Below are 23,685 nucleotides of genomic sequence, written 5' to 3' on the forward strand. Positions count from 1 at the left end.
TTGAACCCATGAGGTAACTACTATCCCATTTTACAGTGGAGGAAACTGAGGTGTAGAAAAAGGTGAAAAGGTACTTGAGATCAAAAGTACGGCATTAGGGTTTGAACCCAGGTGTAAGGCCTGATTTTCCTAGTGTCCCATCAGAGCTTTCCAGCCCTCACCCGGGAGCACATTCTAGGTTTCACAGCCTCACAGCCTGGGGGAGCTGGGTGTGTGGAGAGAGCAGGGCCTTGGGCTCAGAGAGGGGTGGACTTCTGACCTATGCAACAGAGAGCCCCCCTCTGAGTCTGAAAAGCAGACAAGGCACCTACAGCCGCAGGGGTCCTGTGTGAAGACCAGAGAGAGCCCCTCCCCCACCCCAGAACTTCGAAGGGCTGGCTGGGGCTGGCTACACCGGCCCTTCCCCTGTCCTCTGCCGGCCCCACCCCCAGCCTCAGGCCTCTGAACACTGGATCTGAGCCACTGACGCCAGCGGGGCAGCTCCAAGCTGACATGGATCCTGAAGGTAAAGGGGCCCCCCAGACCTCTCTCCCCTGTGTTCCTGCACCGCCGTCTCCCCCACCCTCCTGTCCCTCTCCCCACCCCAGCTTATCTCAGAGCCTTATCCCCCCACCCTCACCGGAAGGCCAAGTCTCCTCTGGTTCCCACGGACTGTTTTAACTTCCCCCTTCTCCCTGAAACCTCTCTGAACCCCAAGCCTTCCTTTCTGTCCGCCAAACGCCTCCTCTCACTCTTCTTTCTCCTCTATGTTGGGTCTCAGGGAGCTCTGGGGAAGGAAGGGGCTTGAGCCCCAGGAAAAGCCCAGGGTGGCCTGGAGGAGGGCGCGTGTCCTGGGGGCTCTAGGGGACAGGTAGTGGGACGCTGGATGGGGCTAGCTCTGGACTTTGCTCCTGGCGAGCAGCTCAAGAGGAGTGGAGGCAAAGTCCTATCCCATCCGCTGCTGGGGGGGAGGGGGCTTGAGTCCAGTGATCCTCTGCAGTGGAGTGGGGGTGATGTCACTAAGGAGACTGTATGCTGAATGACAGAGGCCAGGCTCTGGGGTCAAAAGGCTGCTGTTGTTTTTTTAATGTCCCCCCAGGATATTTTTTCCATTGCTTTTCAGAGAGAGTGGAAGGTGTGTGGGGGGAGAAAGAGAGAGAGAGAAACATTGATGTGAAAGAGACACATCAACTGAAGGTGCCCCACACTGGGACCAGGGACAGAGCCCGCAACCTAGGTACATGCCCTTGACCAGAATCAAACCCTGGACCCCAGTCCATGGGCCAATGCTCTAACCACTGAGCCAAACCGGCCAGGGCAAAAGGCTGATGTTGGAATCCAGACCCCACCAGGAATAGGCTGCGTGACCTTGGGAAGTCAACTGACTTCTCAGTGCCTCATTTCTTTGCATCTGTAAAATGACAATAACAGTTCCCTTCTCATTTGTGGGGAAGACAAATGACAGGATGCATGCAAGGGGCCCCACCTGTGAGCCCTCTGAATTTCCACAGGGCTCCTTTCCCTGCTCTGACCTCCCTCCCTGTTTTGGGGCTTCTGCTGGCCCTGCACACCCAGCCCCTTTGGCGTGGCTGAGGAAGAGCCCAGAACCTGGGTTCAAGTCCCATTCCTGCCACCTGCTAGCTGTGTGACCTCGGGCAAGATGCTTAGCCTTGCTGTGCCCATGCTTCCTCACTGATAAAGTGCAAACAGTACCTCCCCTTGGGTTGTGGTGAGGATTAGACGTGGCGTGCCTGCACAGAGGAATCCCTCAGTGGTCGGCGGTCATTAGGCTGGTGACGGTGATCCCTCATGCCTGTCTCTGCAGCTCCGGGCCCTCCTCAGCCTCCGCTCCAGTTTTGGAGCCCTGTATATCCGTCTCCATCTGGACATCTCCTGGCCATGCTGGCTCTATTTCTGGTCATGCCTTACCATCCTCCTACTCAGACTGGAAACCTCAGAGGCAGCTTTTACTGCTCACTGTTCCTCGCACTCCAGTATCTAGACAGTTGCCACGTCCTATGGATTTACCTCCATGGCGTCACCTGAGCCTTTCCCCATTCTGTCCCCACCTCCCTCTGGGGGAGGGCCTGGCGGAGGCTTCCTTTGCATCGCTGCCTTCACACACGTGACCACACCTGAAGTTTATCTCAGAAGGGCTGGCTGGGGGGGGGGGGCTGGAGTCCAGTGATCCTCTGCAGTGGAGTGGGGGTGATCCTCTGCAGTGCACTGGGGTCACTGAGCTGTGGGAATTAAGCAGGAGTGGGTAGACAGGTCAAAGGGGTGAGTGAGGCAAAGGCTGGGGAACTGGGGGAAACAAAGGGTGAGTATAGAGTTGGGGCAGAAGCAGATGGCAGAGTGGTGGGCAAAGGCAGGGAGGTCAGACTTGGCCAAGGTGTGAACGGGGCGGGGCCACACCCCAAGTCTGTGGGTGCGGGTGCCGGCAGTGTGCCCTCTTTCTTACAGCCTGGGGAGGGACGCCCTCCCATTACACTTCACCCTGGCTCACTGCTTCCTGCCCAGCTGTTGCAGCAGCCTCCCAACTTACACCCTCACAGCTGCTCCCAAGCCCTGGGGCAGCTATAGGAACCGCTCTTCCCCTCCCAAGTTCCTTTCACTCACTGCTGCTAATTAAGAAAGCCTCCAGGAGTTTCAAAGCTGCAGGTGGGAATCCCTTTTGTTGGAAATGCTTGAGGGCCTGAAGGGAATGAGTCCCAGGTGTAGTTATTTGTTTATCACGGGGAGCTGGTATCATTGGGCCTCTACAATAGGCCATCAGAACCACTGATCTTGAAGGAAGGGGCAGGAGAGTAGCCCCCACCCGGGCAGTGGAGAAAGAAGAGCTGGGTCCAAGTTGATAGTTTTCTAGCTCTGCCCTTTTGTAATTACCTTTATACAATGTGGGGCAAAATTAGGTTTACAGTTGTATGAAAGATAGTACAATAATTAATAAATAATAATGCCAGAATAAATGGTGTTTTGCTACTGTGTTCACAACTGTAAACCTCCTTTTGCCCTCCCCTGTATTTCTGAGCCTCAGTTCCCCATCAATGACGATGAATGAGCCCTACCTTGAAAAACTGCCAGAAGGATGTGACAGGGCTCAGCAAGCGGCCGGCGTACAGCAGGCACTGATGCGTGGCAGCTTTCCTTCTGTGGTTTGGAAGCTCCCATCTCTGCTGCAAATTAGAATTATGTCACCACATTCCAGACCGGTTATATCAGAACTTCTGGGGGTGGGGTCCAACATCAGCATTTTGCAAAGCTCCTGGGACAGCTCCATTGTGGAGCCAAGTTTGCGAACCACTGCTCTACCCATCCTAAAAAACTTGCCTTGACCTTGTCTCAAATGAGGAGCCTCTCTTTCTTTTCCTTCTTTCTTTCTCTCTCTCTTTCTTTCCAACTTTTTTTTTTATTATAGAGAATGTCAGACATATGCTTCAGTAGACAGAAGTCTGATGAACCCTCATGTACCCATCACCCAGCCTCAACAACCGTCAACCTGTGGCCAATCCAGCCCCTTCCACACCCCTTCTATTTTCTGCCTCCCAGGATCACCTTAAGGCAAAACCAGCTCTCAGATCTTTTCATACACTAACTTCTCAGTATGGATTTTCTAAAAGATAAGGACTTCTTTTTATTACAACCACAATGCAATTATCACAACTAATGTTATCAAATATCCAGTCAATGTTCAGATTTTCAGTTGTCTCATAAATGTCCTAATTTGGTTTCAATTTGCATGTTTAAATTAGGATCCAAATAAGATCCATACACTGTGATTGGTTAGTATATGTTTTAAGATTATTTAATCTTTTGTTTCCTTGCCATGGATTTGCTGAAGGAATTGGGTTACTCACTGGTAGAGTTTCCTCTGGTCTGAATCTTGCTGGTTGCACCCCAGTGGATACTTGAATATGTCCCTTTGTCCACTGGTTTTCTTGTAAATTGGTGGTTGCATCTAGAAGTCTGATCTGACTTCTCCAGTTCAGCTGTGTTGGCAAGAGTACTGCACGGATGGCCGTGTGTTCTCCCATTAGGAGCGTCTTTCTGCTTGATGTTGGCCTTTGATGCTCAATACCTGGCTGCGCCTGTTCCCTGGGGTTGCAGAATGGTTCCTGCCTTTGCACAGAACATGAGTTCTTATTTGTTTAAGTGGACAATTCAGTGATTTTTAGTAAATTTACCAGTTTTGCAGCCATCACCACAGAGTATTTCCATCGCCCCAGTAAAATCTCATGTCGTTTAGAGTTCATTCTCAGCCCCAGGCAACCACTATTCTGATGTCTTTGTCTCTCGATATGCCTTTTCTGGACGTTTCATATAGGCGGAGGCGTGCAATGTGTGGGCCTGTGTGAGTATTGGTTCTTACCCCTCATGTGCGTCTGAGTCCCAGGGGGAGTCCTTCTAAAACCTGGATGCCTGGGAACCATCCGCAAAGATTCTGATGCAGGTGGCCTGGAATGAGCCTGGCAGCTGAGAGTCTGAAAAGCTCCCAGGTGACTCCAACGTGCACCCCAGCTGGAGAGCCCTGCTTTCTCGGCCTCTGCTGAAGGAGTGGTTCACACCTACTGCCACACTTCTTCACCTCCACATACTTCTTGACCATGGCCATGTGGTTTCTGCCCCAACCACGCGGAACCAAAACTGCTCTGCAAAGGCCTTTGGGTTGCTAAGTCTGAGACCCATGTCAGCCTTCCTCCTTCTGGATTCTATTCACACCCTACTTCTTTTTTTTTCTTTTCTTTTTTTAAAATATCTTTATTGATTTCAGAGAGAGGAAAGGAGAGGGAGAGAGAGAAACATCAATGATGAGAGAGTCATTGATTGGCTGCCTCCTGCACGCCCCCGACTGGGGATCGAGCCCGCAACTCGGGCATGTGCCCTGACCAGGAATCGAACCCCGATCTCCTGGATCCTAGGTCGATGCTCAGCCGCTGAGCCACACCTGGCCGGGCCACACCCTACTTCTTGAAATCCAGACACCCACTCCCTCCTGGGCCCCCCTCTTCTTCCCTGATCAGGGGATCTTACCCCCCTATATGCTCAGTCACCATTCATGTACGCCGGCAGCTCCACAGTTCCCATTCCTCACCCTGAACTCCAGAACCACTGTCCCGTCCCCTGTTGGGACATGGCCAAACAATTCACCTTTACCCCCACTCACTAGTCCTACGGTTACCACCCAGGTTCCCGGCTTCATCACTTTTTGTCTGGCCAATTGCCTCAGCCTCCTTTTGCCCCCCAACCCATCTCCGGCTGATGGTTGAAGTGACCCTTGTAGACAAAATCATAATTATATCACTCCCTTGCTTAAAATCCTGCTATGGCTCCTGGGATCTATCCAGACTCCTCAGCTAGGTTAGTCCTGTTTCACTCTGGCCTCACCTCCCACCATTTCTCCTGTGAACCCTGCTCAGCCCCCTTCCCATCCCCTCTCTATGTTCTTGCTTTTGAGCCTTGAACACCTGCTCTTTCAGCGTGAAATATCTTGCCCTCCCCCTCCTCCCCACCTCTGCTTGGCAAACATTACTCATCCTTCAAGGCCACCAGAACTACCACCCCGTCCGCAGGGATACTTAGTCACTTCTTTCTCTACGCTCCCACCACCCTGGGTAAATGCTTCCATCACCTTTTAGCAGACACGCCTACTATGTGCCAAACAGTGTTCCTGAGCACTTTGCAAATATTAACTCACTTAATTTTCTAAATAGCCCTATGAGGTGATTACGATCACTATTCCTGTTACAGATGAGGAACCTAAGGCCCCAGCTCACTCAGCTAAAGGAGGCAGAGCTGACGCCGAAACCCAGGCCGCGTGGCTCCAGAGTCTGGGCTCTGATTCGTCCTACTGTGTGGCCCCTCTGCTTGCATAAGTATCATTGAATACTTAGTATTAAGCTAAACAGTATAAAACTTCCAATATTTGGCTGTTTTGACCAATAAAAGCAGCACATTTGTCTGGTTCAGTGTGCCAGGGGCACTTGGGACACAGCAGGAAACTCTCTGGACAGACACAGCTCTGCCCCCAGAGAGGAAGCAAGATTACAGTGTGATGACAGGGGAGGAACAAGGAGCAGAGTGAGCATGTGGCCTGATTTAGGGGTCTGTGGGAGCCCCCTGCAGAGGAGGTGATAGAGTCTAAAAGACCTGAAAGAGGAGTGAGAGGTAAAGGAGGGTTGGAGGGAGAGGGTAAAAGAAGGGACTTCCAGGCAGAGGCGCTACCTGGAACAGCATAGGCTAAGGCCTGAAAGCTAAGAGAAAGAGCTGCTCTCTCTGTCACCCAAAATTAGCACCTGGCACTGAGCGGCTGCCCAATAAAGATTTGTCAAAAGAATAAACAAAAATGAAAAGAAGTCAGGAGAGTTAAAGCTAATACAATGAAAGTGGGGTGTTTTTTGTTTTTTTTTAAAGTTTGTTTTTATTGATTTTAGAAAGAGAGGAAGGGCCCTAGCAGGTTTGGCTCAGTGGTTAGAGCATCAGCTTGTGGACTGAAGGGTCCTAGTTTTGATTTCGGCCAAGGACACGGCACATACCTCGGTTGGAGGCTCAATCCCCTGCCCTGGCCCCATGTGAGAGTCAACCAATCAATGTGGTCTTTCTCTCTCTTTCCCTTCCACTCTCTGAAAAAGCAATGGAAGAATATCCTCAGGTGAGGATTTTAAAAAGAAAGAAAGAAAAGAGGGGAAGGGAGAGGGAGAGAGAGAGAGATGAACATAGATCGGCTGCCTCCATGTGCCCTGACTGAGAATCGAACCTGAGACCTCTCAGTGCATGGGACGACTCTCGTCCAACTGAGCCACACCGGCCAGGGTGTTTTTTTGTATGTTTTTTGGGTTAATCCTTACCCAAGGATATTTTTTCCATTGATTTTTAGAGAGAGTGGAAGGCGGGGAAGAGAGCGAGAGAGCACTGATGTGAGAGAGACACATCGATCGGTTGCTTCCTGCTGGTGCCCGACCAGGGCCCAGGATGGAACCTGCAACCCAGGTATGTGCCCTTGACCAGAAACTGATCCGGCGACCCTTTGGTGCATGAGCCGATTCTAACCACTGAGCAATACCAGCCGGGGCCAAAATGGGGATCTAAACAGGCAATCGATCCACTCAAATTTACTTGTTTATTGTTTTACTTTAAAGTCAGGTTAAAGGAGGTATAATTATAGACAGTAAAATTTACCCTTTTCTCTGTGAAGTTCTATGAGTCTTGGCAAACGCATCAGTCATGTAACCACCATCACAGACAAGGTTTAGACCAGTTCAATCACATCAGAAACCCCTCGGAGCTGCCCCTTTGTGGTCAGCTCCTCCCCCCCAGGGAAACATCCATCTCTTTGTGGTTACGGGTTTGCTTGCCGTTTCCAGAATGTCATATGCATGGACCCAGACAGGATGTAGCCGTTTAATCAGCTTCTTTGCTTAGACTATACACTTGAGATGTATCCTATGTGTGCCTCAGTGGCTGGTTCCCTTCTTCATTGCCGAGTAGCGTTACATCGTATAGATGCATCAGTTTGTTTATCTGATACTCATCAGTTGAAAGATTCAACTTGCTTTAAAAAGCAAACAGCACTGCGCAGAGCCTGACTGGAATGGGGCCCTGCCTCTCTGCTGTTTGTTCCAGGCCTCCTGCCTGGCTGACCTGAAAACAGAGGAGATGGCTATGTATGTCTTTGTCCCTTGTACTGACTTTGTTCCCAGCGCCCAGCCAGGGCACAGCTGGCTCTGAGTGAGGAATGGAGACCAGTTGGGACAGTTGTGGGAGAGACTGTGGGGAAGGAGGCCCAGGTTCAATGGCAGGACTGTGGCTGAGGGTAAGGGAGGAGGGATGAAGATCGGGTACTTGGCTTTGGGGAAGGAGGGCCAGCTTCTGAGAGTAGAGGACAAGCCAGAATGTATGGCGTTACTTCAGCTGGGAGCGAAAGTGGGGGAAACACAACGCTGCACAACACAACCCCTTCACAGGCTGTGGCTGGTCTTCCCGCCCCGCTGAGGCTCCTATGAGACTGCAGATCTTCTCTTGGCCGACAGGTGGCGATGATGCACCACACCTGAGCTTGGCCTCCGCAGTCACCTGTCATTCAACACCCTTGAGGGGCAGGTTAGCCCATCTGATATTTGGCCCTGAAGGACCTTAGAAACCACCCATGTGGTTATGTCCATAACTACTGTTTTACAGGCAAGGGACTCAGCCACACTCTTGAAGCTGTGTCCCAAAGAGAGGGGGCTCAAAACCAATTTCCCTTTATACAGCACCCATTTCTAGATAGATGACAGTTTGTTGGAACATCAGGTGTGGGAGGGGTCTCCAAGCTAGAGGGCAAAGTCAGAGGGACAGCCCGCCATGACTACAATGCCTAGCTGGTCTGACTCTGCTTCCAATTTGCTGTGTGACCTCAGCCTACTTGCCTTTCCTCTCTGTTCCTGGTCTCCACCTAGAAAAAGCGGAACTTCTAGCTTTAAAATACTTGGTGTTATGGAGAAGCCTGGGATGAAAAAGACACACAGCTTATCTTCTATTGGGGGCTTCAGATCCTAAATAACGAATCCTCTATGTAGGCAAACTGGGAAGGTGGCAGGGTGACTGAGGTGCTGTTCACTTCTCTCCTGGCTGGTCAACAGCTGTTGATCCAGCACTAAGTCTGCCAGGAAAAGTACAGGACACAGTTAACATTTCCATTTCAGATAACCAACAGATATATTTAAAAATAATTTTATTGATTGATTTTAGAGAGAGAGAGGAAGGGGGGAGAGAGAGAGAGAAACATCAATCTGCCCCTCCATTCATTTATACATCATTGGTTGACTCTGACATGTGCCCTGACCAGGGATAAGAACCTGCAACCTTGGCTCATTGGGACAAAGCTCTAACCAACTGAACTACCTAGCCAGGGCACCAACAGATATTTTTAAAGTATATGTATATTCTAAATATCACCTAGGATATATTTATACTAAAAAAAAAAATCTTTGATGTTTGTCAGAAATTTAAATTTAGGTGTTCTGTATTTTTTTTATTATTCTTCAAAATATTACAGATGTCCCTTTTTCTCCTCATTGACTTGTATTTTTTTTAAAAAAATTATATCTTTATTGATTTCAGAGAGAGGAAGGGGGAGGGAGAGAGATAGAAACATCAGTGACGAGAGTCATTGATCGGCTGCCTCCTGCACGCCCCCTACTGGGGATCGAGCCCACGACCCAGCCATGTGCCCTGACTGGGAATGAAACCTTCATCTGCTGGATCGTAGGTTGATGCTCAACCGCTGAGCCACGCCAGCCGGGCAGGTGTTCTGTATTTTTATTTGCTCAATCTGGCAACCCTGACCAGTTCACAGGACCCCCTACTGAGCCCTCCCCAGCACCTCTCCCCCCTCCCCCAGGACCCTCAGATCTTTACCCTCTAGTGCCCAATTTCGCTGGTTGTTAAATCAAATTGGCCCTTGAACAACATGGGTTTGAACCATGTGGGCCCACTTACATGCAGGTTTTTTCAATAAGTACCTGTACCGTTTTTGATCCCTGGTTAGGAGTGTGCGGATGCTGAGGACCAACTGTGTGCATTGATCTACACCATCTTATATAGGGCACTTGAGCATCCGTGAATTTTGGTATGGGGGGGGTGTCCTGGAAGCAATTCCCATTGATATCAAGGGACAACTGAAGTTTTAGGGGAGTCATAAGCTATACAGGACTTTTCAATTGCACAGGGGTTGCCAACCCTAACCCCCGCGTTGTTCAAGAGTCAACTGTATTTTGACAGTCACCCCTGACTATAAGAGAGGCGGCCAAAATGTAACGCTGTCCTCTCTCTCTCCCTGCAGGCCTGGCGCTCCTGCTGCCCCCTGCCTCGCTGGCCGCCCTGGCCGACAGCTGGCTCCGAGAGGACTGTCCGAGCTTTAACTACACAGCCTTGGTCACAGGGACAGCCCCCTCACAGGCGGCACTGTGGGCCAAATCCCCTGGGGTGCTGGCTGGGAGGCCTTTCTTCGATGCCATCTTTGCCCAAGTCAACTGCCAGGTGTCCTGGTTCCTCCCTGAGGGATCAAAGCTGGTGCCTGTGGCCAAGGTGGCCGAGGTTCGGGGCCCTGCCCACGGCCTCCTGCTGGGGGAGCGGGTGGCCCTTAACACGCTGGCCCGCTGCAGTGGAGTTGCCACCTCTGCTGCCGCGGCTGTGGAGGCCGCCAGGGCCACCGGCTGGGCCGGGCACGTGGCAGGCACGAGGAAGACCACGCCAGGCTTCCGGCTGGTGGAGAAGTACGGGCTCCGAGTGGGTGGAGCCGCCTCCCACCGCTACGACCTGGGCGGGCTGGTGATGGTGAAGGACAACCACGTGGTGGCAGCCGGTGGCGTGGAAAAGGTGGATGTCTGGCTGAGCCCCTGCCCTGGCCCTGCTCCACCCCCATCTTAGCCCTTCCCCTCTGCCAGAGGCCCTGGCCAATAGTGATGGCTGGGGGTCAGGGATGAGACCCCCAGAACCCTCAGTCACTCCATCTGTAAAATGGGGTTGGACTTGCTTCTTTACGAGCATTTTCTGCTGCTTGGTGTGATGTTTAAGAGCAAAGGACAAACCGTGGGGAGCCCAGTGTTGATGGCTGTCCAACCTTGGGCAGGCCACTCGAGTCCCTGGACCTCTCCCATTTGCAAAAATGTTCTTAAAGACCCCTTCCGGTTTAATGTTCTGAGTCAAGTTGAATTCAGATCCAAATGCCAAATATTGCTGATATTTGGCCATTTTTTTTGACTCACCAGAGTGGCAATTTCATGTAGTTTCACCTAATATGAAAGAAACCACCCCAGCACCCGGTTTCCTCATTGGCCCCAAGCTTGTGGTGCCCCCGGGACCTTCTGAATGCCAGTCCCAGCTGGCTCACGCATCCCTCTGGCCCGTCAGGCAGTGGGCCTGGCGCGGCGGGCCGCCGACTTCTCCCTGAAGGTGGAGGTGGAGTGCGGCAGCCTGCGGGAGGCCCTGGAGGCGGCCGAGGCAGGAGCGGACCTCATCTTGCTGGACAACTTCAGGCCGGAGGTGAGGCGGGGCCTGCTTCCTGGGAAGGGCCACGTTAGGGGCTGTCACCTCCCCTCGGCTTGTGTCCCGCAGGAGCTGCACCCCACGGCTGAAGCACTGAAGGCCCGGTTTCCCAGCGTGGGCGTGGAGGCCAGCGGGGGCATCACGCTGGGCAACCTCCCTCGGTTCTGCGGGCCGCACATTGACGTCATCTCTTTGGGGATGCTGACCCAGGCCGCCCCGGCTCTGGATTTCTCCCTCAAGCTGTTTGCCGACGGGGCCACTCCAGTGCCCCATGCCCGCGGGTCCTAAAACCGAAGAGGATGACACCGGCAATGAGATAATGTGGTTTCTTGGAACTTTACCTTTGCTCACCCGTTTCCTAATCTGTAAAATGGGTCTCATAAAAGATCAACCTTATAGATTTATTTGGTTAGTAATTAAACATAGTAAGTGCTCAGTAAATACTGGGAATGACCAGAGTTCATCTCTTCTGACAGGCACTTTTTTTTCGCACTCTGCCTTCTCTAAAGTCAAGGTGTGTCTTTAATCAATGTGTCTAATGGCCACTGTCAACCAGGCATCGGCCTTCAGGTAGCCGTTGCGGCCTGTACTTGCAGGTTATAGATAAAACCTGATAATCTATGTTGAAATAAGTCCCAAAGAGCTCTTTCTACAAATATAAGATATAAATAGTGAGTGATAACAAAGCTTTGGTCATAGTTCCATAGTATGGCAGTATGTGTTTTGCAATTGACATTAGATTTGAGGACATGGCATCAGGTATGAGATTCGGCTGGAACATTCTGCTTGATTGTTGCTGTAGTTGTACTGGTTACTGTCTTTGCCTCTCACCTCTGGCTACTGTTACCACCTCTTTGGTGGAGGTGAGAACCTGTCTCTTCCTCACTTGGGTCCCCAACAGACTTCACCATGCACCCTCCCCAAATGAAAGACCTCTATTTGGTGCTATACACCTTTTCAGGTCTGGTTCCATGGGGCCATCAGTTGGGAAAGGACAGTTGGTAGAACAGTTGGGCCAGAGCCAAGGTGTGTTGAGGGAGTGAGGGGTGGGGATGGTGGGGGTACATGTTCAGAGGTGAAATTTCCTTCTATGCAAAGTCAGGACCCAGAGGTCTAAGCAGAGAATCTGAGTCCTGCTCCCCAAACACACACACCTGAGGTCTCACTCATCTGTGTGGCCGCCCCTACCCTTACCTCCAGCCCAGGGCTCATCTCTCTCTAACCCTTCTGGGTGGTTCTGTGAGGCACTGGATGTGAAGTCTCCCTAGGATGAAGGTGGCCCCCGAGGTGACCCCCACCAGAAGGATTCCAGTCTGGAGCCTCCTCTCCCGTCCCAGAACCTACTTTCTTCTCCACCCTTTGCCAGGAGAGAAAGCCAGCTCTCATCCCCAAAGGCTACTTCCCCAGGGGGAACTGGAGTCCCACTCTGCCTCTTGGGAGGTAGCCTTCCCTTAGCCCCTTCTCCCACCCTGGAGACCAGCAAGGGGCCCGGGAAGGGGCCAGATCAAGGAGCTCACCCGAGATGTGAAAGCCCAGACACCTCACAGACCTCCAAGAGCAGGCTCCGAGCTCTCGGCGCAGATTCGCCTGGCAGAGATGCCGGCCGAAGTGGGCGCTGCCTTTGGTAATACCCTGAACTGCAGGGGTCCTTTTCACAGGACACACCTGGACCTTCTCCTGTCCTCGAATACACACCTCCACCTCTGAATCCTGTCCTTTCTCCAGGGGGAACATGAACAGCTCAGCCAGGCAGCCATCCCCACTCCAAGAACTTAGATCTCTGAGCCCAGCTCCTCAGACCTGAAGGGGGAGAACTGAACCCCCATAGAACCAGGGGTACTTCTGGGTGCCAGCACAGGGGAGTTGGGACCATGGATGAGCTGGAAACTGGAAAGCAAAACATGTGGGATCCAGGAAGGAAGCAGCCTGATAGAAGCAGAGGGAGAAGTGCACCAGGAGTCTCAAACCCAAATGCCTCCGGGACCCCGGCAGATGAAATAAGTGGGGGGAGCTGGAATAAGACAAAGGGGAGTGACAAATGAAATCTGCCAGGCTGAGTCTCAAGCTCACCCGGAACCCAGGAATGGGTCAGCCCTCAGTCACCTGCAGAGGAAAACTGCATCCTGGGCAGGCGAAAGCAACACGTGCCCCCCTGCAGGCAGAGGAGACGGCCCGGGCAAAGCCTCAGAGGTAGGAACGGCTTGGACTGTTTGGTGTAAGATCTGAAGCTGGGATCAGGAGAGATGAGATGGTGAGGAGCTGGGCTGGGTCCAGACCACAAAATGGTAGGTCAGAAGACTTGGATCCTGTCCTGAGAGCAATCAGCTTGAAGCTGGAAAGTGAGATAAGCACACTTGCAATTAGGCCTCGTCAAGTGCAGGAAGATCTATTTGAGGAGCTGGAGTGGCTCAGGGAGACCCCGAGGGGGCTGGAGCAGCACTCAGCAGGCTTGAACATGGGCCTCGGCAGCGGGGCTGGAGGGAGAATGCAGGCAGAGAAAGAGCAAGTGCAAAGGCTCAGAGGGCACTGACAGCCCCCTGGGGGGGCAGCAGGAAGAGAGAGGTGGGTATGGCTGTGGGGGTGGGGAGACGGGGTGGATGGCCAAGAGGAATCGCACCCTGAGCCGGTACTGCCCTGTCTATTGGCTACCTCCCCCGTGCCTGGCCAGCCTGCGACCAGGTTTGGATGATGTCCTCAGGCTGCTCCACACCCAGGGTAAGGCCCATGCCCATTATGGCAAATGTGCCCGTCCGATCAGGGGCTGCTGTGGGCAGAGACAACATCGTCAGCACTGGCTGCTGCGTGAGGGGAACACGCACTGGCTGAGTGCCCTTGCTCAGCACAGGTCAGTCTCTTTCCCTCTGGCAATGCTCACGGGGGTGGGTGCTAGCGTCTCCATTTTACCTATTAGGAAACCCAGGCTTTATGAAGTTAAGAGAGCTGTTCAGGGTCAGACATCAATAAAGTGGTGGGGCAGGGTTTGAACACCTACTGTGTGCCAGGCAGTATTCTAGACAAACAAATATACAACGAGTAAACAGACAAAAATTCCTGTCCTCATGGAGTTTATATTCTAGAGTGGGGGAGGGGTGGAGTCAGGGGGGGTGGAGGACAATGAAAAACTGCCTGAGAATGCCAAATGTCAAGTCCCCTCTTGGCCACCAGAGGGCACTGCAATTCCACCATCTTCCACTCTCTGATTCCATCTCCCTTTCCAGGTTCCAAAGGTAACCGCCAAGGAGGCTATGCATACTAGGTGTAGCATCTGCTCAGGAATGCAAGCTGAGATGTGTGTGTGTGTGTGTGTGTGTGTGTGTGTGTGTGTGTGTGTGTGTGTGTGTGTGTGTGTGTGTGTGTGTGTGTGTGTGTGCATGTGTGTGTGTGTGCATGCGCTTGCAGCAGTTCCTTATTTACCTACCTTTCCGGCTTAATCCCTTATCAGATCGCCATCCAATTGCCCACTTACTCAGCTTTTATCTATCTTAATTCTCACCTACCCACCCCATCTGCCCACCCGCCTTCCATCTCCCCATCCCACTTCCCACACCTCCACCCTCTCACCAACTGGGACACAGTCTAGAGGGTCTGGGAAGGAAAGAGGTCAAACCAGACTGACAGTCAGTGAACTCAGTGGGTATAAGTTTTAGAGTGCCAAGGCCAGTGAAAGCTGAAAGCATTTAAAAATGGCAAGACATTATTACCCAACCAAACTGTATCTGAAAGCAATTAAACTTTGGATCTCTAAAATATCCCACTGTGGTATTATGTGGGGTAGACACATGTATTAATTTATTGATAGCCCTTCAAGACAATATGGTAGATAAAATTCTATAAATGTTTCAGCACCTCTGTACTTCGCTCCAATCACTTCCTGAGTAAGAGAGCATTTGGGCAGTTACTCAGTAACATTTAAGACATGCTTTCTGGGGCCCTAAGTAGCTCAGCGTGTAAGACCAAACTACAAAGTACTGAAGAAAAGCTGACCACGAGGCTCTGAATAACAGTTCTATCAGTCTTATGATGTTTACGAGATTTGCCCCAGACATGTGGCTTTCTTTACTTCAGGTATGTAGTGCTCTTTATTTTTATTTTTTAAAAATATATCTTTATTGATTTCAGAGAGAGGAAAGGAGAGGGGGAGAGAGAGATAAAAACATCAATGATGAGAGAGTCATTGATTGGCTGCCTCCTGCACGCCCCCGACTGGGGATCAAGCCCACAACCTGGGCATGTGCCCTGGCCAGGAATTGAACCCTGATCGCCAGGATCCCAGGTTCACGCCCGGCTGGGCTGTAGTGCTCTTGAGATCACTAGAATCTAGCACAGCACACCCAGAAAATGATCGGGGGCAGAGATCCTTTTGGTGGGTCCCTGGGTGGCCTCTTTCCTCTTTCCAAGCTAAAAGATTCAGAAGCCTTAGCACCAGCAAAGAGTTGTCCAGTCACTTGCTTCCTGATATTTGGCTGCTTTGTAACCAAAAGAAAGCATCTTTTGTTGTTTTATTTCTTTGCTTTGCATGTATAGCATGAATTCAAGCCTAAACTCTGCCTTGAGGTTTAAAATCTCATTACATTCAAACACATCAGGTTTTTGCTGCAGAGCTGCCTCCTTGAGACCTCCCTCCACCGTCCACTGGGCCTTCCTTCACGTCTTCCTTGGGCCGGGTCCCTAGTTTCCTCGGTTCTGTGTCTCCCCCTTTCCTGCTTTATCCCTTGTTTGGGCTGGTCTATGCTCTAGAACCTTGATAAGCGAGGGTACATTTTCCAGTGTGGCTGGTGGGAAAGACCCTGGCCTTGTGTGAGCCCTGAGCATGCTGCTCCCTCTGATTCTTCAGGTGGCTCTTCCACCCGGGCCTTGGGTGGTTTCCTCACACACGTGTGCTGATTAGTGCTCTGCTGAATACTCAAGGGGGCCTCTCTACAGATCTTGGGGTTCTCTCTGGGCAACTCTCTCTTCTCTGCGTTCTGATCTGCAGCCTCTAGCTGCTGTGGTCTCCCTGGACTCTCAGCCCCCAGAAGTCCTGGGACCCCCGCTTCACTCCCCCTGACTCTGCCTGCAGTTCGGAAATTCTCAAAGCAGTAAGCTGGACCATCCTGAAAGCGCCGGCCTTGACTGTTTTCCTTTCTTTCTGGGGTTTCATTGCTTTCCTTACTTTCATTGCTTGGTGTCCAGTGTTTTGAAAACAGTTATTTCATGTATTTTTGTCTGGTTTTGTCTGGCAGTGGTGGTTATTTCGAGCAGGAGGGTGACCTCGGTGGGAAGCGGGAGCCTGGGTGGCAGTGTTTCTAAAGCTCCCTGGGTCATTCCAGCGCACAGCCAGGTAAGGGCCACGCCACAGACCTTTCTCTACTTGAAATGGTTTCCCAATCAGACAGTCTTGGGGTATTTCCTTCCCTCTGTTTTCTCTGGAGCTTCCATTAGATGAGCATTGAATGGAATGATCCTTCATCTCTTAACTTTTCTTCATATTTTCCATTTCTCTGTCATTTTGCTCTACATCCTAAGAAATGTTTAAAACTCTTTCCTCCCATGCCTTCCTTTGGTTAACTTTTTAATTTGGTTAACTTTTTAATTAGTTCTATTTGTAATTTGCAGGACTCCTTCTGTTTCTTCGACTGCGGCGCCTCCCTGGAAGCCCTGCTTCTTTACACCCCCACCCCCCACCCCCCGGCTGGCTGTTCTGTCGCCTCGTCTTTTTCCTTTTTGGTGCCCTTGGTTCCCAGCTGGCCTCTCCCTGGAACAGGCTCCACGCTCCACGGGCAAGTGTGTTAATTCATTAAACTACTTCACTTAGATCAGAGGTTCCCGTTCTCCTCCCCTCCACCCGGGCAACATTGGTGATGCCTGGAGACATTTGTGGTTGTCACAACTAGGGGACCCTACTGGCACCTAGTGGGTAAAGGCCAGAGATGCTGCTAAAATATCCTACAGTGCACAGGAAAGTCTCCCAGAGCGAAGAATGATTGTTGGTCCCAATGTCAGTAGCGTGAAGGCGGGCAGGCTGCCCCGCCTCGAACCACCCAAGGCCAGGATAGTGAGGGACGCTTCACACCCGCTCCAGGAGCACTTGTCCAGGGATCTCCAGCTGATGGTCCAGCAGCCACATGTGGCCCACAGGCTTGCTTCACTTGGCTTTTATGGATAAATAAATTATCAATATATGTCAATATTTCGGTTGATTTTACCTAAAACCCCAGGTTTTTAGCTTCTGGTATAAAGTCAGAAGCATGGACGTGATTGGTAGCACCAAGTGACAGATGCACTTAGAGAAAGCACGTGGTCTCTCTTTTTTTTTTTTTTTTTAAATATATCTTTTTATTGATTTCAGAGAGAGGAAAGGAGAGGGACAGAGAGAGATAGAAACATCAATGATGAGAGAGTCATTGATCGGTTGCAGCCCGCAACTCGGGCATGGCACGTGGTCTCTTCTCACCTCCGTCCCTGGGTTCACATCACTCACCTACATCTCTGGGCTTGGCCTCTTCATACCTGTGAATTCATGACCCTCACACTCTTTTGGAGCAGGGGCTGATTTTTTCCTGAGGACAAATACTGACTGTATCTAGGGATGGTCATGGACTGGTTCTGAGATAATCTTTTAGTTAATCATCTTGTTTTCTCTTCCATTGGTACTATTACTTTATTATTTTTTTTAATATATCTTTATTGATTTCAGAGAGAGGAAGGGAGAGGGAGAGAGAGAGAGAAACATCAATGATGAGAGAGTCATTGATCGGCTGCCTCCTGCATGCCCCCGACCAGGGATCCAGCCCGCAACCCAGGTATGTGCCCTGACTGGGAATCGAACCCTGATAGCCTGGATCCTAGGTCGACGCTCAACCGCTGAGCCACACCAGCCGGCGGTACTATTACTTTAGAGTAACCGGAGAATATATACAGGAGGACCATATCTGCCACAGGTGGAGGTAGTGACTTGGGGCGTCACCAGGGCATGTGGCTTCTATGGAGAAGCCACAGCGTCAGCGAGGCTGCCCAGGAAGAGTGCGTCGAGGGAGAGCAAGCAGGCCAGGACTGACCGGAGGAAGGCAGCCAGCAAGGGTCGGAGGAAGGGCCAGGGAGAGGGAAGGGAAGCAGGGCTCGTGTGGAGTCGCGGAAGGCAGGGAAAGGGAATGTGTGAAGAACGGAATCAAAACGTCTCATGCTGTCGACAGGAGGCTGCAGGGTGCCCTTGGGTTAAGATACACAGGCTGAGGTCTCTGTAGAAAGTGCAGAGGCGCTGCAGCCGATTGCAGAGTGATGGGAGGTGAGAAAATGTGGGCTGCCGGCCAGCCAGACAGCTCTTTCCAGAAGCTTGTCTGTGAAGGAGGTGAGAAGCCATGTTGATGTGGTGAAGGGTGGAGAATTAGTTGTTGTTTGGCTGTTGTTGTTTAATCTTCACCCGAAGATATGTTTTCATTGGTTTCAGAGAGAAAGAAGGGGGAGGAGAAAGAGAGAGAGAGAAAGAGAGAGAGAGAGAAACGTCGATGTGAGAGAGACACATGAGTCGAAACATGAGTCGGTTGCCTCCCACACTAGCCCAGACCGGGGATCGAACCTGCAACCTTTTGGTGCACACGACAGTGCTCCAACCAACTGAGCCACCCGGCCAGGGCAGTTGGCTTGTGGTTTTAAGTGGGAGAGATTTGAACTTGTTTATAGAGGAAATAGTCTGGTTTTGTTGTGATACTGTGACTGTTACAACCGGACAAGCACATGCCCGCCATGAAACATCTAGAAATGCTGCATAAAATCAAACAAACATCCTTTAAAATGCACAGCTGTGTTTCAAGCAAGTAAGGGGAAGTCCCCAGGAGCCATACACAAGGAGGAAGTTGAAAACCAGAGCTGTGTGAGCTGCTGCGTGGTTGTGGAGCTTGGAAATGAAGGGGCTTGGGTTTTACATTCACCTAGAGGCTGGAGATGAAGCCTTGCCTGGAGTATTGACAACGGAGACCCTAATATAGAGGTGAAACCCTCTGCGAAAGAGCAGGCCAGGAAAAAAATCTTCCCATCAGCCCAGGGAGCAAAAAGAACCTTGTCTGCCTCACCCTGCGACCTGGGGGCAGTAGAAAGTCTCCACTGAGATTCGTAACCAAAGGTTTGCCCTCAGGTTTACACCATGGTTTCAGATCCCAAATAAAATTAACAAGCAACGCGGTCCAGCGTTGTCAATAGCCTTGAAGTATCCTAGGCAGGAGCAAACACAGAATCTCTATAGACACCCCTTCAAACTGGTCACATGGATTCCCGCTAATAAGGCCCTGCCGAAGCTGAGTTCACAGCCCGAATTAGAAAGCCTCGGAGGAAACCATCTGTCGTGAATGAGAGGACGGCCCTAGAACTCCAGCCAACAGAACGCGCGAGTAAAGGACCACGCAGTAAGCATGTTTCAAATGCCCGAAGACATAAAGGAAGGACTGAGCACGAGAATGTAATCGGATGGTGTTAAAAAGGAGAGGAGAGGTCTAAAATTAAGAGAAAGGAGCAAGGTTTACACTGACGCATCCCTTAGTCCACCCCACTCATTCATTCCCTTTCCTTGGGCTCCGGTTATGTTCTAGACCAGGTTCTGGGGCTGGGAATATAAAGGGGACTTTGGGGATAGCAAAGTTGGACTCTGCCTCAGGAAGAGCTCATTCACCCGAGCAGCATCCGTCTTTCATTCGATACCATCCCAAGATGCCACCACTAGAAAAGTCCCAATAGGGCATCTCATTCTTGTTCAGAGAAAGAACTCGAGGCCCAGTAATATAAAAATCACTTTCCTGAAGTCTCCAAGTGAGTGGGTGACTGAGCCAGACTGAGAGCCGGGGCCTCGTCTCCAGTGACCCTTCCGCGCTGTCCTGCTTCTGCTGAGCACTTGGTATGCAGGCGTCTAGGCTTGAAAACTGCACCTCTGTTCTCTTTCCCCTGTGGACTGAGCACTGCTCATGGGCAGAGTTCCCACAACCCAGTCCTGTCAGCTGATCCTGATGAGAAGTGACATAATTACCCAGCTCATGAGAGAGATGGGACAGGAGCCCTGCCTTGTATCAGTTCTGATCTCACCTCCCCGCTGCCACTAGAGAGACTGTGAGCTCCCTGAGGACGGGCACCAGGTCTGATTCTCCCACCCCCAGGGCCTGGTTCAGGGCAGGTGCGAAGACCACATGCTGGATGGGTGCACCTAGGGAGAGGTCCCTCAGCTTAAGGGCTTCTCATTCCCCTGCTGCTCCCTCAACTGCTAGAATCCAAGGGTTGAGAGGGGAGGTCCAGGCCCAAGTGCTCCTGGCCCTCTGGAGCAGGAAGAGCCAAGAGGTGACCTCTGCCTGGCATTTCCCTGGTGTGGGTGAACGTGGAAGGTCCCTGGCCGGCATTAAGTAGCACAGGACAGCCGCCCCTGCTTCCTGTGCAGGCCTTGGTCTGTCTCAATACTTCCGAGGAGGTGTCAGGGTGGCAGCTAGATTGTCTAACACTTGCTGACTCACTCGGTCCTTTTTTCTTTTTTTTTAACAAAGAAAGATCAGCCCTTTGGGTCTGTGCCTCCAGCAGGGAACAGTGTCTACTTAGAACTTAATGTCTTTGTTTACAATGTATTTATTTTACTTTCTATTTATGGCAAGTGATACTGGTTTTCCATTTACAAAGGTGACACAAGAAAGATTCCTTTTAAAATAAATTTATTAAGCAAATAGTAAACAATTTCAAAGAAAAATATAAAGTAAATAATAGTACAGGTGGTAAACTGATATGGCAAAAATCCTAACATTCATGACTGCAGGTCAGAGTGGAAACTCCTTGGCCTCCCCTGGCCCCTGGCTCTGCTCCCAAAGAGGGGGTCAGCTGATACAAATGGCTATAGGGCCAAGGACATTTGGGGGCTCCATTTCTCCCAGGTGGAGCGTTATAAGTAAGCCTGCCTGGAGGGGGTGGGGATCTGTCTCTCTGGAACACTCGGCAAGCTGGGAGGGAAGATGGCTGGAGGCTGCATTTGGGGAGCTGCCCTGACCTGGAATGGTGTCCCACTGGGTTCAACCTCAGATGTCCTTGGCCCAGGCCTCCCTCACCATGGAGGGGTAAGATTCAGAGGGCGAGGACGTGTCAGCCTTCAGAGACGGGCAGAGGAGCAGCTGGTTTTCTTTGATTCTAGGTCCCAGCTGAAGGCAAGAGAGGGCCTCTCCAGCTTAGCTCTCCAATTTTGCTGCTGTGAGCTGGGGTCAAAGTCACGGTTCATATATCATAAGGTGCTCCTTTATGTGTTTTCCTGGAGGAATGGTGGCTCTGGAAACTGGATTCCTGTCATCTCCTGCTAGCACAACTGACACGCGTCATCACCAACTCAGTCTGCTTTTCAGCATCCACAGACCCTTCCCTCCAGCACTGGCATCTTAGACGCACGGTGCAGGAAGGTGGAAGACTGTGTGATGCTCTTTCATGCCTGCCTCGTACCTTGACTTCTTAATCAGGAGTGTGATCTTGGCAGCTTCTGGCCCAGAGTCCGCCCCACCTCCACTCTCGGCACTGCAGCACCGCCTCCAGGCACCTAAGCTGAGGCCCCTGTGAGCTTCCCCAGTTGCATAGGCTCTGTCCACACCCAGCCTGCCCAGATCCAGGTCCAGATCCAGCTGAATTGAAATCCAGATATAAAAGGCCTGGGGCCTTCTTCCCTGGCCTCAGATGCCAGTTGGGTTCCCAGGCTGGAACATCAGGGACTTAAGGTCCCTCTGAGGTTGGCCTTCCTCAGAGGTCTCTGGGAAGCCAGTCCGACAGGCTCTGGGGATTCAAAACTCACGCTGGTCCGGCCTTCACGCCTCCAGAAAGCTGAGATCTGCTCCAGAGTGACCAGAGGCTGGAGGCCCCACTCAGGATCAGGGCTACCTGGCCGCTGCCTTCGGGACTGGGGGCTCCCCAAATTCATGCTGGCCTCTGGCCTCTGTTCAGGCTCAGCCCAGCTCACCAGGCCTGGGGCCTGGGGCCTCCCCTCCCAGGCCTGGGGCCCCCAGAAGGTACTTGGGGGTGGGGCCTTGGGTGGGGTCTGGGGAACTAAGAAGTAGGAAGGGGGGTGTGGAGTTGAAGGTGCAGGTGGGGCTGTTGCTCGGGCCTCCAAGGTGCCCCCAGGGGTAGGAGGATCTGGGGCCTGGTCCATCAGCAGGGGCACCGCGGAGCCGTACCAGTCCTCGGAGCGCTCGCGGGGGCTGCCTGTGGGCTCAATCCACAGCTCTCCCCCAGGGCGCCAAACCAGGGTGGGTGCGTGGGTGCTGGGGTCTGGTCGCAGGGAGCGGCGGAACAGGCGCTCGGCCAGCACAGCTGTGGTGAGCAGGAAGAGGGCGGCCAGGGCAGCCAGCGCCAGCATGATGGGGATGCAGGGCCCACAGGGCAGAGGGGGCCACGAGGCCGGCTCCAGCGCAGGGGGCCCCTCCATGTGCCCAGAGGGCTTCTCTGGAGTCCAAGGCATCTGGAGAGACAGGGATCGGGAGAGGAAGCACAATCTAGAGGCGGAGAGAGACAGCAAGTGCCCAGACAAGACTGACTAGCGAGACAGAGGTCGGGGGCTGGGAATCTGGCCTGAGAAACAGGCCCAGACAGGGACAGGAGCGGAGGGAACCCAGAAAGGGCCAGAGGAGCAGAGGGGGTGGGGGAGCACCCCTGGGCCTGCAGCCTGGCCTCCCTGCTCAGAACCCCCTTTCCCTCCCAGACCCCAGGTGCCTCGGACAAAGCTCTAAGGCCCCAAGGGCGCCTTTCCTCCGTCTCCTCAGCCCCTCAGGTCCTGCTGGGCCTAGAGGGAGGAAGCGGCGGGTCCTGTTCCCGGGTCCCCACCCACAGGGGCCTCCTGCGCGCCTCACCTCAGTCCTCGGCAGCCCGGCTCCCCTCTCCCTCCAGAGCAGCTCTTCCCTGAGCCTGTGGGAGGGCGAGGGGCAGGGCTGCAGATGCTGGCGGAAGGGCGGGCACCACCTGTTGCCTGGCAACTGTGTCCCAACTCCCCTGTCCCGAGGAGGGTTTCCAAGGCAACCGGGGGGGATGTGGTCACTGCGGTGGGGAGGCGGTTCCTGGCAAGAGAGGTGGGGCCGGAATGGGCGCTGGCTCTGTTGAACTCAGTGTCACCTCATAGTCAGGCCCCAGAATATTCACCCAGAGGCCAAGAAAGAGGGGACGCAGACTCTGTCCTGTCCATTGCCCACCCCCTCCACCCAGCACCAAGGAGCCTCCCTCTGCCTGCTCTGTGGCAGTCGCCCTGTCCCTGTCCTGCCCAAAGGAGCTCCTGCCACCCAGCCTGCACGCTCTCCCGCTTGAGCTGGCCTTCTCCATTCTTTCCATGAACATGCACCTGTGTCACCTGTGTCTGCAGACCATTTAGCCCCAGTTTTGGTTAGAAAATATCTGCGAGGTGAGGCCTGGGTAGCAACAATGTCAGGCCTCTGGGAAGAGTCCAGGGTCAAAAACAGGCTTGGGCATGTCTCCAAGATGCCTGACATTGGTCATCTCGGTTCCTTTCTCCTGCGGCTGAGGGTGGGAAGGGCCTGGGTGGGGATGTGAAGGAGTGTCATCAGCTCCTGGACTGGAGTCCTTTCAGATTGTGTAGTTTGACTCACCTACTGACAGATGACAAGTAAGCCCCAAATAAGGGAGGTGTTGTGTCCAAAGTCACACAGCCCATGTATGTAGGAGAGATGGGGAAGCAGAGATAAATTCCTGATCTGGGAG

General features: G+C 52.4%; 2 protein-coding genes across 2 annotated transcripts; one reads left to right on the top strand and one right to left on the bottom strand.

Annotated features, from left to right (window-relative positions):
* The first annotated feature begins 427 nt into the window (after positions 1-427).
* Positions 428-11,445, top strand: QPRT (quinolinate phosphoribosyltransferase). Its single transcript, XM_081132828.1, has 4 exons — positions 428-505; positions 9,800-10,335; positions 10,870-11,001; positions 11,074-11,445. The coding sequence occupies exons 1-4, from the start codon at positions 493-495 to the stop codon at positions 11,290-11,292; spliced, it is 900 nt and encodes a 299-aa protein (XP_080988954.1). The 5' UTR covers positions 428-492; the 3' UTR covers positions 11,293-11,445.
* Positions 11,446-20,654: 9,209 nt separating this feature from the next.
* LOC308554535 (transmembrane protein C16orf54) lies at positions 20,655-22,906 on the bottom strand. The gene is made up of 2 exons (XM_081131758.1): positions 22,827-22,906; positions 20,655-22,438 (listed from the first exon to the last, which is right to left on the bottom strand). Exon 2 carries the CDS (start codon positions 22,436-22,438, stop codon positions 21,689-21,691), a length of 750 nt encoding a protein of 249 aa, XP_080987884.1. The 5' UTR covers positions 22,827-22,906; the 3' UTR covers positions 20,655-21,688.
* Positions 22,907-23,685: the final 779 nt, after the last annotated feature.

Source organism: Miniopterus schreibersii (assembly GCF_964146895.1).
Source record: "Miniopterus schreibersii genome assembly, chromosome: 3".
NCBI classification, from domain to species: Eukaryota; Metazoa; Chordata; class Mammalia; order Chiroptera; family Miniopteridae; genus Miniopterus; species Miniopterus schreibersii.

Bases quoted from the DNA above. Each gene is read 5' to 3' on its own strand.
- QPRT (XM_081132828.1), top strand. The intron at 10,336-10,869 runs GTGGATGTCTGG...CTGGCCCGTCAG, and splicing joins CAGCCGGTGGCGTGGAAAAG to GCAGTGGGCCTGGCGCGGCG. The intron at 11,002-11,073 runs GTGAGGCGGGGC...TGTGTCCCGCAG, and splicing joins TGGACAACTTCAGGCCGGAG to GAGCTGCACCCCACGGCTGA.
- LOC308554535 (XM_081131758.1), bottom strand. From the start codon at position 22,438: ATGCCTTGGACTCCAGAGAAGCCCTCTGGGCACATGGAGGGGCCCCCT.